Source organism: Sinocyclocheilus grahami, unplaced genomic scaffold, assembly GCF_001515645.1.
Source record: "Sinocyclocheilus grahami isolate Dianchi unplaced genomic scaffold, SAMN03320097.WGS_v1.1 scaffold286.1, whole genome shotgun sequence".
NCBI lineage: Eukaryota > Metazoa > Chordata > Actinopteri > Cypriniformes > Cyprinidae > Sinocyclocheilus > Sinocyclocheilus grahami.
Window position 1 is genome coordinate 376846 of NW_015505465.1, and position 14323 is coordinate 391168.

Genomic DNA, 14323 nt, shown 5'->3' on the forward strand with positions numbered 1-14323 from the left:
AAAAAAAACACAAAAAACAAACAAACAAAAAAAAAACTAAAACAGGACCATGAAAAAATTCTTTAAACATTTCCATCACTGTTATTTCCAAAATTGATGTAATTTTATTGTGCTTTTAATATAAAAACAGCTAGGGCACAGCAAAGTTATCATATCCTACTGTTTTTTTTAATAATGAAATATTATAAGTTAATATTATATTTTAAGATATATTTTAAAATGTAATTTATTCCTGTGATGTCAAAGCTGAATTACTCCAGTCTTTAGGGTCACATGATCCTTTAGAAATCATTCTCATGTTAATTTAACTGTTAAACAGTTGTGCTGCTTAATGTTTTTGTGGAAACCTTGATACATTTATTTTCAGATTTCTTTGTTAAATAGAAAGTTCAAAAGAACAGCATTTGTTGAAAAAATTGTGAAAATCTTCTACAATTCTTTGACACTTTTGATCAATTTAATGCATCCAACTTTTCTTGCTTACTGACCCCAAAACTTGGTAGCATGTTTATTTTACTTTGCAGTGCTTTTAGTAGCTGTTTTTTTTATTTATTGAAAACTCAGGCACACACACACAGACATAGGCATAGGTTTTTAGTCTGAAGTCATCCCTGTCTATATGCAGTACATTCATCATCTACAGTGTTAATTTTGACAGCAAATTTTGATTTAGTTTTAGTCATAGTCTTTTGACTAAAATGCCATTTAGTTTTAGTCATATTTTAGTCATCTGAATTGTTTTTAGTTTTAGTCGACTAAATATCATAAGATTTTAGTCGCCTAAATCTACAGTAAATTTAGTCGGCTACAATCTAATGAGTTTTATTACAGTGTAATGCGTTTATTAAGCATTTCTCAAAAATTTCCAAACTCATTATATAGGTTTGATATTAAGGTTTTATCATGATAGACACTGATTTAACTGTTGTGACACACAAAATGCCTTTGTTAAAATTAAATAAAACCACTTCTCACAAAGAAAAAGAACATGGTCTACCTTTTAATGAAATACCAATAGTTATATAGGCTAATTATGTCAAAACGGACAATTCGACATAATTTTGTGTGTAATTCTCCGTTCATGCAACGCGAAAGAGTACTCGCGCGCTGTGAGACGCGGTTTGTGTGTACAGTGTCTGCGCTCAGAAAACCAGACCGAACCAGATTGAACGTTTTATGCGACGTGCAGCAAATGTATTTTAGCTTATGTCCCGCCGGTTCATATGTATGCATAACCTCAGAGCCACGCAGCAGATTCGTTCTGAATGAATCTCATCCCAAATCGTCCCTCTGTAACATTTTCGTCTCGTTTTTATTCGTTGACTAAAATGTCAATAGATTTACGTCATAGTTTTTGTCATTCAAAAAGAGTTTTAGTTCGTTATCGTCGGTGAAAAAAATGTTGTTGACGACAATTATGATGAAAATTATTCGTCAACGAAATGAACACTGATCATCTAAATCTGCCATGCCTATAATCCATTTTACAGTGTTCCCTACAAAGTTGCTGATTTTACAATGCAACATGCATTTTTGCATTGTTGAAATTGATGTGTCTGCGTTAACCATGATGGTCTCTAGAAATCTACATATTTCTACAAGAAACCACTCAACTGTGTCACTGGCCTTGTCAGTGATAAACACAAAATAAGTAAAAACACTTTTTTAGGCTGATTCGAGCACAGATGAAAGCTATCAGGCCAGTATGGTACATGCTTGGCGTGGGATTGTGAGGATACAGAATAAATCAGCATTTATGATGTTTTTCTGACCAGCCTGAGACATGCTGAGGGCAGTGATATGAGAGCTGCATACGCATCAAATAATCAGATATAGGAGAGAAGGCTTCACAAAAGCTCAAAAACATTTGATGTGTTCACCAGCAGCATCAGGTCAAATAATAATGGGCTTTGACAGGCTGTGAAGAGGTAAGGAAATCTTGATTTTGATAGTGTGCCGATTGACTTGTATCTCCTGATCTCCATCCGATCCTTGGCCTCCAGCTTCAGATTTTGCTCAACAGCTATGTACAAATAGAACTCTGACATTATTTTAAGGAGACATTATGCTAGTGCTCACCTCTAGGTCATGGTTAGTCCATGTGTATGTTTGGGTTGTTGGGAATGCATGTAAACTTGATGTTATGATGTACAAAGGTGTATTAGTGCAACATATTTCTAGGCTGGGAAATTTCCATAAACATGATAAAGCAAAAGTTAGAGATTACAAATGTATAACCCGTTATATAAAATAATATTAATGTGTTATATATGAAATACTGTTCATTTAAATCAACCTCGTCAGTGGGTTGCTTGAGGACTAGGATCAGTAAGCAAGTGGGATGAACCGTAACAGCATGAGCTTTGCTTTTAACGGCCCTTAATGAAAAACAAGCATTTTGCGAAGCGTTATTAATTATTACTTTTGAGTAAACACATCTTCATGCGCTTCTACAAACAGATTGACATTACCGAGGGTTTATTTCCTGCGTAAATGCTTCCTTCCTGCTGAAGCCCAAACATTCACACATGCATGTTGATTACCTATTCAACATACTACAATAATTTATTGCCTTTTAACCGTGCTTGCAATCTGCAATAACATGCTCCACTTCCTATACCACTCATCTCTCAAAGGCTGTGGTGTGCTTGACCAGGCGTATTCACGAGTGGTGTGATTCACAGCCAACTGACTTTTAATGCTAATGCATAAGAGCTGTAATAATGTACTTTACATGCAGCAAAATATGCTGTTTTTACGGCAATGCTGTTTGCCGAGCAAGAGGCTTTATGCGTAATGGACTTTGTTTACATGGGCCTGCTGTATTGTAGACATTGGTTTATAAAGTGTTCAAAATTATACAATAGTTGGTTATGGTCCACGAATTTGATTAGCTGAAAGTGCTGATATATAGCAGTGTAACTTTGACTGTCAAGTCTGCGAATTAAGTATTGTCAGTCATTCTTTATGTAGGTTACATCGTAACACCAGTAGGTGGCGCCAATAGACTTTTTGAGCAAGTCAGTTAGCCATTCCCTGCACTGTTTTGTTCAAAACGCTAATTCATTCATGAAGAAAACACCTGTGTCATTGAATTCTTCACTGAATCGATTTCTTTAAAAATTATAATTCATTAATGTCCATCTTTATGAGTGAAGCATTGAATTGTTCACTGATTCATTCAGGAACAAAACAAGGATTGTGGCTAAAAGGGATACAGCTATGGCTGGACGTCTTGCAAAATCTTCGCTAGTTGTCTTTTTCACTGTCTGTTTAATTTTTTCCTGTCCATCCAGCGAGATTTTAAATTTCATTTCATCTTATCTTTCATCCAGCGAGATTTTGCATCACTTCCGGCCTTCTTGGCATTCTTTGGAATTATTTTCATTGACAGAACAGAAGTACTGTAAGCAATTTCTAAAATGTAAGTTTCTCAATATTAACTTATTTTTTATTGAGCTGTTATATAAAATGAACATTGTTGAACTTGAGTGATCCCTCCATGTGATCGATGCTGATTTTTCAGCAACTGTACTGTATGTATTAAAGAAACATACAATCTTCACATAACAGCAGCATGTAAAGAAGTACGCCTACACAACTCTGTCAACATGTCCATTGCGTTCTGATGGTGTTTGATGCGGTAATTGTCAGGCTGTCTGAGCAACCGATTCTCTCATTGCAAGCTCCGTCACTGTCTTCATCTTTTCGAACTGAGTGCTTTCTCAAAAGCCTTCAGAATCTGTATCTGTCGACTTGCTGTCGACCATTAAAGATGATTGATCATGGTGGAAAAATCTCCCCTCCAGCTGGTGTCTCCTAAAGAAAATTGTGACGAAATAATCTGTATGTAGTTTTTGTCAACTAGGGTGGAGTTTCTGACAAGGAACAAGAGCAAGGAAAATGGGGCTTTGTTTTTTGCCAAAGCTGTTCACACTCATTTACAACATCATTGCACAATAAATGAGTGAATGGATCAGGTCGATCATGAAATTTAGCTCGAGCTCATCCTCTCTTCTGTAACAGCGGGCTGTCTGTCATCTTTATTGCCTCTCATCTGCTTGTGTCATTAGCGTACTGAGACGGATCTCCTTTATGACATGCTGTTCATCTCTGCGCAAACCAGATCAGTGGCAGCAGCTAAAACATACATTTAGGTCACATGTATCACGACCTGTTGGCTGGGGCGTTCAATCACAGGTTCTGAAGAAGGAATGATTTGTCTTCATTTTTTCAAAGTCAACATAAACACCTTTTTGAACGCATTTAATGTCAATAATGTGACATTTTGTGTGAAATATTATTTAAGTAGATGTTTATGCAGAAAATAGTTTGTTCTTATCCTGAATATGTGACAGATCCCAAGTGGTTAACATTTTTGTTATGTTGTCATATGATTTGAAATACATATGATTTGACATATTATTAATGTCCATACTACCTGGAAAGTTATGTGCCAAAATTAATTAAATCCCCCTCCCCCCAAACCTAAGTATTATATACTGTATGTATGTATGTATCTATCTATCTAACTATAAAATGTAAGACCAGGCTAGATTTGATTGGTCGACTCGTGAAATGTAGACTGTGCTATAATTGGTCAAAGTGTTTTTCCAACGTCATCCTTGGTTACATTAGCAGAACAGATAATGCATTTCAGATATTGAAAAAGTTATTACATTTTGATGAAATATTATGAAAACCATTTTTTTTTCTTAAGAATGACATGTGTACATACTGTAAATGGGGTCAGTTTTCATTTCATGTTCTCTTTATAGTGATCTTCTTGAGAGTAGAGTACAGGAGCTCTGCATTTGTTCGTGTATTTCTGCTTACATGTTATGCAGATTTATTTATTTTTCTTATGACTGTACCTTTATGATATTTCTCTGTGATTGATAATGGGTCATGGGCTTTTAGAGGGAGGGAAACCATTTGGATTTCTGCTTCTCTGCCTACTCATGTAAGCTGTACCATCAGTCAAATGCATCCTGGGTTTACCCATGTGAAATTAAAACATCGGGAGGTGGGGACAAACAAGGGAGAGCAAAACAACACACCAAACCAAAGCTTTAAGACAAAAGACATTGATTTTATACAAATCAACAGTGGTCAGGGATATGAAGTGGTTTAGCACTTTTTTAGTATCAGTAGATAAAGGGTCATGACTCCTCCTTCCACAAGGGCTCTTTTATTTTGTTGTTGCCTATATGAATTCAGTCCTGTTTAAAAACATTAGCTTGTAAGAATAGCTCAGCACAGAATTGAAATGATAATTTCCTCATTGTGTTCCAAACCTGAATGCCTTTTTCTTCTGTGGAGCACAAAAGGAGAATTTTTAAGGAATATAATATTTTTTCCTCACTATTTTTTCCCGTTATTGGGCATAGACAGACCTTGTCACAGGCTATGAACTGTTGTTGTGCGTGACAGTTCTACTTTTGTGGTTTTGGAACAACATGATGATGAATAAATGGCAGCATTTTTATTTCAGCTGGAAAAAACCTTTAATATTGCAACAAACATTTCTGTTGTCACATCAGTGTTGTTTCTCTCTTTCAGTGGATGGCTGCATACACAGAGCCGCGGGTCATCTTCTGTATGAAGAGTGCCACTCGTTAAATGGCTGTGAAACTGGAAAAGCCAAGATCACCTGCGGCTACGACCTCCCCGCTAAATGTAAGTATTAGCATGTTGCCCTTATTTTTTTATTTTATTATGTTGCATGAAATGAAGACCACTGTATGCAGAAGCCCAGGTAACAGCAGCGCTCACAAACACCCCCTCATCGGATATCTTACCTTGCAGTTTTGTTAAACAATAAGCATGATTCTAGAGAAAAGTTAATTACCAATGTAATGAGTGAGTGTTACCATGCTTCAACTTTGTGATGTTCCTGCGGCAGAGCACCCGTTGTTTGCAGCGATGCAGTTCGAGCGCGTATGTGTGATTAATGGAGTGGTATTATTAGTGCGCTGATTATCATGATGACTTGCTGTGGTGTGCTTGGCTGGCTGAAGGGGCCATCTGTACTCCAACAAAGACATTAAGGGAACTATTAGTTTGTAATTTGATTGATATTTCATCCTTGATTTATTCCATTAGCTTATGGCATTCTCTGACTCATGTGAGTGATGATGAGCGTCACGCTGGTAGCGGCTGGAAGACTGCGTTGCTTCTAGGCGGCGTCACGGGATTTAGAATGCGAGAGGGTGTCTTGTGTCGTGCTGTCCGCCTGCTGTGGTGAAGATGTGCTTAAAACATTAACGGACTCTAATCTATGGGCTTCTCCTGAGGTGGTCTGATGTAGGTAAACAAGGTCATTGCTCTACTAAACCCCATTGGATGGTGATTTGCAGGTCTTAGCTGGTTTAGGATGGTTTAGCTAGTCTCCCAGCCTCATCAAACTTGTATTCAGGCAACTATGTGGATAGTCAGTTGGTTTAGTTGGTCAACCAGCTGGTCTCCCGGTCTTACCAGCTGGGTAGTGCTCTTAAATGATGGGGTTTACTGGTTTTAACCAATTTAGCTAGTCTCCCAGCTCAGTTAAGCTGGTTTAGTTGGCTGACCAACTTGTATCCCAGCCTCACCAGCTGACTAGTGCTCTTGAATGTAATAGTTTGCTGGTTTTAGTTAAGTTACCTTGTCTTCCAGCCTGGTTATGCTGTTTTAGTTGGTTATCCAGCTCCCAGCCTTACCAGCTGACTAGTGCTCTTGAATTATGTTGTTTGCTGGTCTTAGTTAAGTTACTTTGTCTCCCAGCCTTACCAGCTGACTAGTGCTCTTAAATGACATAGTTTTCTGGTTCTAGTTGATTTAGTTGGTCTCGCAGCCTTGTTTACCTCGTTTAGATGGTCAGCCAGCTGGTTTTCCAGCCTTACCAGCCGACTAGTGCCCAAAACTGGTCTAAAACTAGCAAAACAAACAAATCTAGCAAGCTAAGCCATGATAGGAGACCAACTAACCTCCTTAGGGTTATATTCTTGCATTCTTTTATCGCCGCTGTTTTAAAAAAAATAGTTTTTGCATGTGAACGTGCACTAGTCTGATTTCTTTAACCATTACAAATTGTAAAATTGGTTTAGGCCTACTTTTGTAGTATGTTCAATTCCTTTTTGCTTCCTCTAGCTTTCTTAAAACTGTACGATCAAACCTAAGCTTTTTTTTCTATTCTGTATTTGATTTTCCTGTCATTGAAATGCAATAGTTTTTGCATGTGAACGTGCACTAGTCTGATTTCTTTAACCATTACAAATTGTAAAATTGGTTTAGGCCTACTTTTGTAGTATGTTCAATTCCTTTTTGCTTCCTCTAGCTTTCTTAAAACTGTACGATCAAACCTACGCTTTTTTTTCTATTCTGTATTTGATTTTCCTGTCATTGAAATGCGGAGCAGCTCAAGTATCTTGCAAACATTGTTACATGTTTTGTGTTCTGCTACCTGTCTTTTCTAACAAGAACCTGATATTTACTAAATGAGAAGCTCTGTGGCTTTCTCGACTGTCCTTGATTTAATGTTATGTCACTTCTGAGCTGAAACAATTGAATTGGATGTAACCGCATCCAGCAACCTTGAAGCAATCTTTCAGACAGTGATGCCTGAGCTAAAGCTTTTTATAGGCGTATTGAATCCTCTATGGCTGGATGATGTGATTCATTAGTGGAAAGGCAGAATCTCGGCGAGAGGAACATACTGTATGTCTCCTCTTCAGCCCTAAGGAGATTCATCAGCCCTAAAAACATCAAACGAGTAAGCTGCATTTTGTCTCTTTCTGCATCAGCATCATGTCACTTCATTATTTCTCTGTCAAAGCCGACATCTACTGGAAGTCTTCGAGCTTTCCCTCGCTTCTCTCTTTCTCCCTCCCTCTCTCTCTCTCTCTCTCTCTCTGTATACTCTACCCATCGTTTGGTTTTCTTGTGTTGAGCATTTACTCTTCTGTGACTAATTTCCACCCACACACCCATTCTGAGACTGTCTGTGTTTTTATTTTATTTATTTTCTTTTTATCATGTCAGAATATGTTGTTGAGCGCCTTCATTCAATGAAAGTCTATTTCACTGCTTTGTTTGTAGTTTATAGAAATCATGCTTTACAAATAAGTCACGCTGTGTCGCCAAGTGAAGTTGTTACCAGATTAGCATAATTAATTGTATGCTAGTGGTACTCAGCTGGTTTTGCTCCAGGACAAAGATTTTATATTGGACGTCAAGTGGTGACCCAACACAGTACCAAACTTGTTTAGTGCTCAAAAGAAACAAAAATGTCCCTAGAATCAATTATGAGCCATTTTTTAAATACCAAAACAGGCCCAGGAAAATCAGCTAAAATTTACTAAATTGACTAGGCTACATTTTTATAAAATTATTAGAACATTAGAAGACACTCTGGGCTCAATATTTTATTAATATTAAATGACATCTACAGTTGCAGTAAAATACTGATGTTTAGCTTTTGATGTCAAAATGAGAAGTCAGTCACTGTAAATGTGTCAAACCAGAGCCAAAAACAGAAAATAACAAGGACCATTGCCTATTTGGGTTGAAAATCTTTAGGTTCCTCATGATTTGATTCTGTTTTGATTCCGTGAGCCTGAATCTGATTGTAAAATGATTCTTGATGCTTCTCAGGTTTTTAGCAACAGTGATTACGGTACGTCTTTGACTTTCTGTAATGTTGCACACCATCTTTGTATTCGTAATATTTTATCTGGTTAATCATTTCAAGAAACAGATTTAATAATAATTTCATGAATTTGTGGATCATTAATCATTTGAGAGAATCGCAATGCATTGATGAACCGATTCTTCTAATCCCTATGCTTCAGATGAGTTGACTTAATGCATTCAAGTCTTGAAAAACAGCTTCATTATGGCATGGTCTTCACGGTAGCGGAGGAAGGAAGCTCACCACTCACCACTCACCACAAACAACACTGCATAGACAAAACAGGCTGGGACAGTTGCCATGGTTATATTTGCAACTTGCATCACATTATAATGCATCTTTATCATCTCTGAGGCTCGTTCCGATTGGACACACAAGCTCTCTTAGCATCACTAACTTGTATGTTTGCGTTCCATCAGCATCTGCTGCGAAATGGTTTACTCTGCTGCACCACAGAGACAACCAGGGAGAGCGGGATGCAAATGGCACAGATGGTCCTTTTACCTTTTATATCTTGGCATAGTCAAATATTGCCAGCATGGGCTTTTTATGCTTCCATAATTTGCCAGAACACGAGCGCCTTTTCCCTCCAATCTGCTCTCCGAAAGTGTTTCCCTCTCTTCTACCTCGACCTTTTCTGGAGTCTTACCTGCGGGCTTCTCTCTTCCCTCTGGAATTGACGAGAACAGAGATTTTACAGTGTGCAAGGCCACTTTATCTCGCTCTTTCCCTTTTCTTTGCTTCCTTCCTGCATTCCTTCCTCTAGTTTCAGTTGACCTGAGACTGCCTCATAGACCGAGGCGCTAAAGTCTTTGGTGATGTGGAGCAGACGCCACCGAAGAAACTCATCCTAGTTTATTAGCATCTTTTTGCTATTATTTTTGCTCTTGCATAAACAAGCATGTAGCCCATGACAGGTCTCACCAATAAGATATATATTTCTTTTTTTCTGCTGGCCTGGTGAAATGGTTACTTTTACTGACAACATTTTTACAGGTCCCACTATATATATATATATATTAGTGCTGTCAAACGATTAATCGCGATTAATTGCATCTGAAATAAAAGTTTTTGTTTACATAATATATGTGTGTGTTCTGTGTATATTTATTATGTGTATATATAAAGACACGCACATACAGCATATATTTTGAAAATATTTACATGTATTATCACGCATCATTACTCCAGTCGTCAGTGTCACATGATCCTTCAAAAATCATTCTAATATGCTGATTTATTATCAATGTTGGAAACAGTTGTGCTGCTTCATGTTTTTTGGAACCTGTGATACTTTTTTCAGGATTCTTTTATGAAAAAAACAAAAAACAGCATTTATTCGAAATGGAAATCTTGTGTTACAATATACACTACTGTTCAAAAGTTTGGAGTCAGTAATTTTTTTTATTTTTTTGAAAGGAATGAATACTTTTATTCAGCAAAGATGTGTTAAATGGATAAAAAGTGATAAAGACTCATATTGTTAGAAAAGATTTTAAATTTAAATAAATGCTGTTCTTTTTAGCTTTTTATTCATAAAAGAATCCAGAAAAAAGTATCACAGTTTCCAAAAAAAAACCATGAAGCAGCACAACACTTTCCAGCACTGATAATAAATCAGCATATTAGAAAGATTTCTGAAGGATCATGTGACACTGAAGACTGCAGTAATGGCTGATAAAAGACATAATTTATCTTTATTCCACACCTCTCTGTCCCATCTCCACTGAACGCGCTATTCATTTCCTGCTTTTATGAAGCCCCTCCCTCAGAAATACACAATGGGCTCTGATTGGTTAGGTAGCCCAGTGGCTCATTCCTCAAAGGCATCAGCGCTGGCCTGCGTCCCTGCTACAATCTGTCAAGGTCACCGGATGGCAAATTATATTGCCTTAGCTAATGTCGAAATTAAACGCAAAAGAGAGGGGAGGAAAAACAAAGCCTAAGGGATAAAATGCTTCCTTGTGTTTGGACAGAGACTCTGAGCGCCAAGAAGAAACAACCCACTATCAGCCTCAGGAAAGTGCCTGTAAGTAATGAGCTAAAACCCAGCTAGCCTGGCTCTTTTTCTCATACGCATACTTTACTTGAAGCCGATGGGACATGACATCTAAAAAAGTGCCCTTTTGGATTGCTGTTCCCATCATTTGATTCTCTCTTGCCAAAGACAAGAAAATTGGGCACTATTAGTGATCAACAGACCTCTTTCTTTTCCTTTTTTCCCATGCGTTCTCACTTTTTTTTTTTTTGGCTTAGATAGAACCAAGACTAGTGTATCTCAGAGGCAAATGGGACACTTGTAGGATCAGGCTGTCACATGTGGCACACATTACTGAAGACTGGCCCTGGGATTATTAATAAATGACAGTAATTATCCTTCCCACCATAGCGGAAAAAGGCACTAAATAAAACTGCGTGTGTTACCTCAATCTGACAATGAAGCCAGTGATTTATTTAGGACAATAGCCTTTTTTGAGGGTTAGTCCCATTCAGTAAATCATTTCTTACTAAAGGGTGCACGCTTGAAAAATTTTATTATTTAGTAACTTACTGTAATGTGTTATATTCAGAGGCCAGCTGTATGATAAAGCATGCGGAATTTATGGAATTAATTTTGTTTTTCTTAAAGCAATATTCCGAGTTTAGTGCAAGTTAAGTTTAATCGACAGCATTATTCCAGATTACCACTATTTATTTATTTATTTGACCAACATGTGAACTTTCATGATCATTTTATTAGGGTTATGCAACTGTTATTGAATATGCATTATTTGAGCTGTTTAATCATAATTTTACAGTTGTTTTAGTATTTTAGTGTTCATGGAATTTTCTTACAAGTTGTAAAATTGGATATAACAGAAAACGTTATGTTTTTTTTTTTCATATATATTTTTTTCATATTGTTAAAATGTTGTAACATGTTGTACATTTGTACTTTAAAAAAAAAATGAGTGGGTCCATTCCATTCCACAATTAAAATTATTCCACAAAACATGTATTTAACCAGAAATAATCCTTTAAAAATTGAACACAGAGTAAAAGGTTTATACAGTGCATGTTTATTGTCTAGAGTTTCTGCATAAATTTCCGTTTTAACAAAATCCTTCTGTACTTTTATATTAATCATATCCCTAAAACAACCTTTTGTCTCTCGACACATTAAAATAAAGGACAAAGATCATTTGCAAAAATATCAAATATTAATGCAACGGTTGATGGTGCTTGAATATCACTTCAAAACACTTTGGGAATGCGGTCATAAATACTCTGGCTAATCAACAGACGGAAACATTAGATGAAGCATTGTTATGAATTACTGAACCATCACACAACAGCAGATCCATTTTTGTGTTTGCAGATATGTTTTTCCCTCTCCCCGTTTTCATTTTCAAGAAAACAAAGCACCGTTTGGTTTGTTTGTGTAGCTGTAGCAAGAGTTCAGCGTTTGACCAAGGACACATCTCTGACTTAGATGTATCGGCTAACATTAAGCCACACACTCATGTTCCTGTAGGAGCACTGCAGTTTACTCTCTTACATCAAATCTTTTTTTCCTGTCAAAAGGTATTCACTCGGTGTTCAAGGTGAAATCTGATTGTTTACTAGTGAGCAAAAACGTACGTCTACTTGCACATTTCAATATATGCCCGATATGATAAAGCATGCGGAATTTATGGAATTAATTTTGTTTTTCTTAAAGCAATATTCCGAGTTTAGTGCAAGTTAAGTTTAATCGACAGCATTATTCCAGATTACCACTATTTATTTATTTATTTGACCAACATGTGAACTTTCATGATCATTTTATTAGGGTTATGCAACTGTTATTGAATATGCATTATTTGAGCTGTTTAATCATAATTTTACAGTTGTTTTTGTATTTTAGTGTTCATGGAATTTTCTTATAAGTTGTAAAATTGGATATAACAGAAAACGTTAATGTGTTTTTTTTTCATATATATTTTTTTCATATTGTTAAAATGTTGTAACATGTTGTACATTTGTACTTTAAAAAAAAAATGAGTGGGTCCATTCCATTCCACAATTAAAATTATTCCACAAAACATGTATTTAACCAGAAATAATCCTTTAAAAATTGAACACAGAGTAAAAGGTTTATACAGTGCTTTTTATGAAGTGCATGTTTATTGTCTAGAGTTTCTGCATAAATTTCCGTTTTAACAAAATCCTTCTGTACTTTTATATTAATCATATCCCTAAAACAACCTTTTGTCTCTCGACACATTAAAATAAAGGACAAAGATCATTTGCAAAAATATCAAATATTAATGCAACGGTTGATGGTGCTTGAATATCACTTCAAAACACTTTGGGAATGCGGTCATAAATACTCTGGCTAATCAACAGACGGAAACATTAGATGAAGCATTGTTATGAATTACTGAACCATCACACAACAGCAGATCCATTTTTGTGTTTGCAGATATGTTTTTCCCTCTCCCCGTTTTCATTTTCAAGAAAACAAAGCACCGTTTGGTTTGTTTGTGTAGCTGTAGCAAGAGTTCAGCGTTTGACCAAGGACACATCTCTGACTTAGATGTATCGGCTAACATTAAGCCACACACTCATGTTCCTGTAGGAGCACTGCAGTTTACTCTCTTACATCAAATCTTTTTTTCCTGTCAAAAGGTATTCACTCGGTGTTCAAGGTGAAATCTGATTGTTTACTAGTGAGCAAAAACGTACGTCTACTTGCACATTTCAATATATGCCCGATTATAATGCTTTTCCGCATCTGCTATGATCAATCAGAAATATACAGTATATAGGGTACAACAGGGCTAAAGGCCCACCTTAAGAAAAAAATTGCTATTCACTACGCCTAAAATGTATAATTGCAGAAAAAACCTATACATTGTATTGAACATTAATGGAGCAACAGATTTAGTGTGAAAATAAATCATTCAAGTTGTTTATTTTGTTTAAAAATCTTTTAAATGTATGAGGTGGCAAGGGGGGCCTTTTACTCCACACACGGGGTAAAAGGCTCACGGTATTGATACAAATACTTCAGCTAAAATAATGTTTTAATTTTCTGCTTATTTAAAAAATAAATAAAATAATTAATTTTTGTTCAATGAATATACTGTCATTAAAATGTTAATATAAAAAATATATATTTTAAAATACAGAAACAAAATAATTTTAATAAGTAAAGATTCTGAAAGTATTGAAGGAGATCCAATAATAATTGAATATATATTTACAGTAGTAACAACAAATAATATTTTATTATATTATATGATTAATATCATGTTTTTACATAATATGGTTTCATTCTAAACATGGTGATTATCTCTAATATGGACACCCAACATAATATATGATATTTACCATCTGAATCTAACCATGCCATGTCAACAAATGGAAAAGTCAGCCATCTATTAATTATCATGTTAATTACTGTGCGCCTTTAGCCCAAACAGCAGGGGTGCTTTTTACCCCAAATACCATACTTTTACATATTCTTTAGTTATTTAAAAACTGTTGCTTTAATTAACTTAAACAAAACTGAAAATCATAAAGAAGACCTTTGTCTCAAAATATATGCATTAATTTTAGCGATTCTCATTTGATACTTAAATCTACAACATTTTAAAAAGCATAAAATATTAGATCAAGTAAGCACAGAAT

At 35.9% G+C, this 14323-nt stretch overlaps 1 protein-coding gene across 1 annotated transcript in view; it reads left to right on the forward strand.

Moving 5' to 3' along the window:
• Positions 1–14323, forward strand: part of LOC107600572 (O-acetyl-ADP-ribose deacetylase MACROD2-like) — a 607387-nt gene that overhangs the window by 212628 nt on the left and 380436 nt on the right. Inside the window, exon 5 of the mRNA XM_016292504.1 lies at positions 5563–5679. Coding sequence (XP_016147990.1) covers positions 5563–5679 — 117 coding nt within the window. The remainder of the gene's footprint in view (positions 1–5562; positions 5680–14323) is intronic.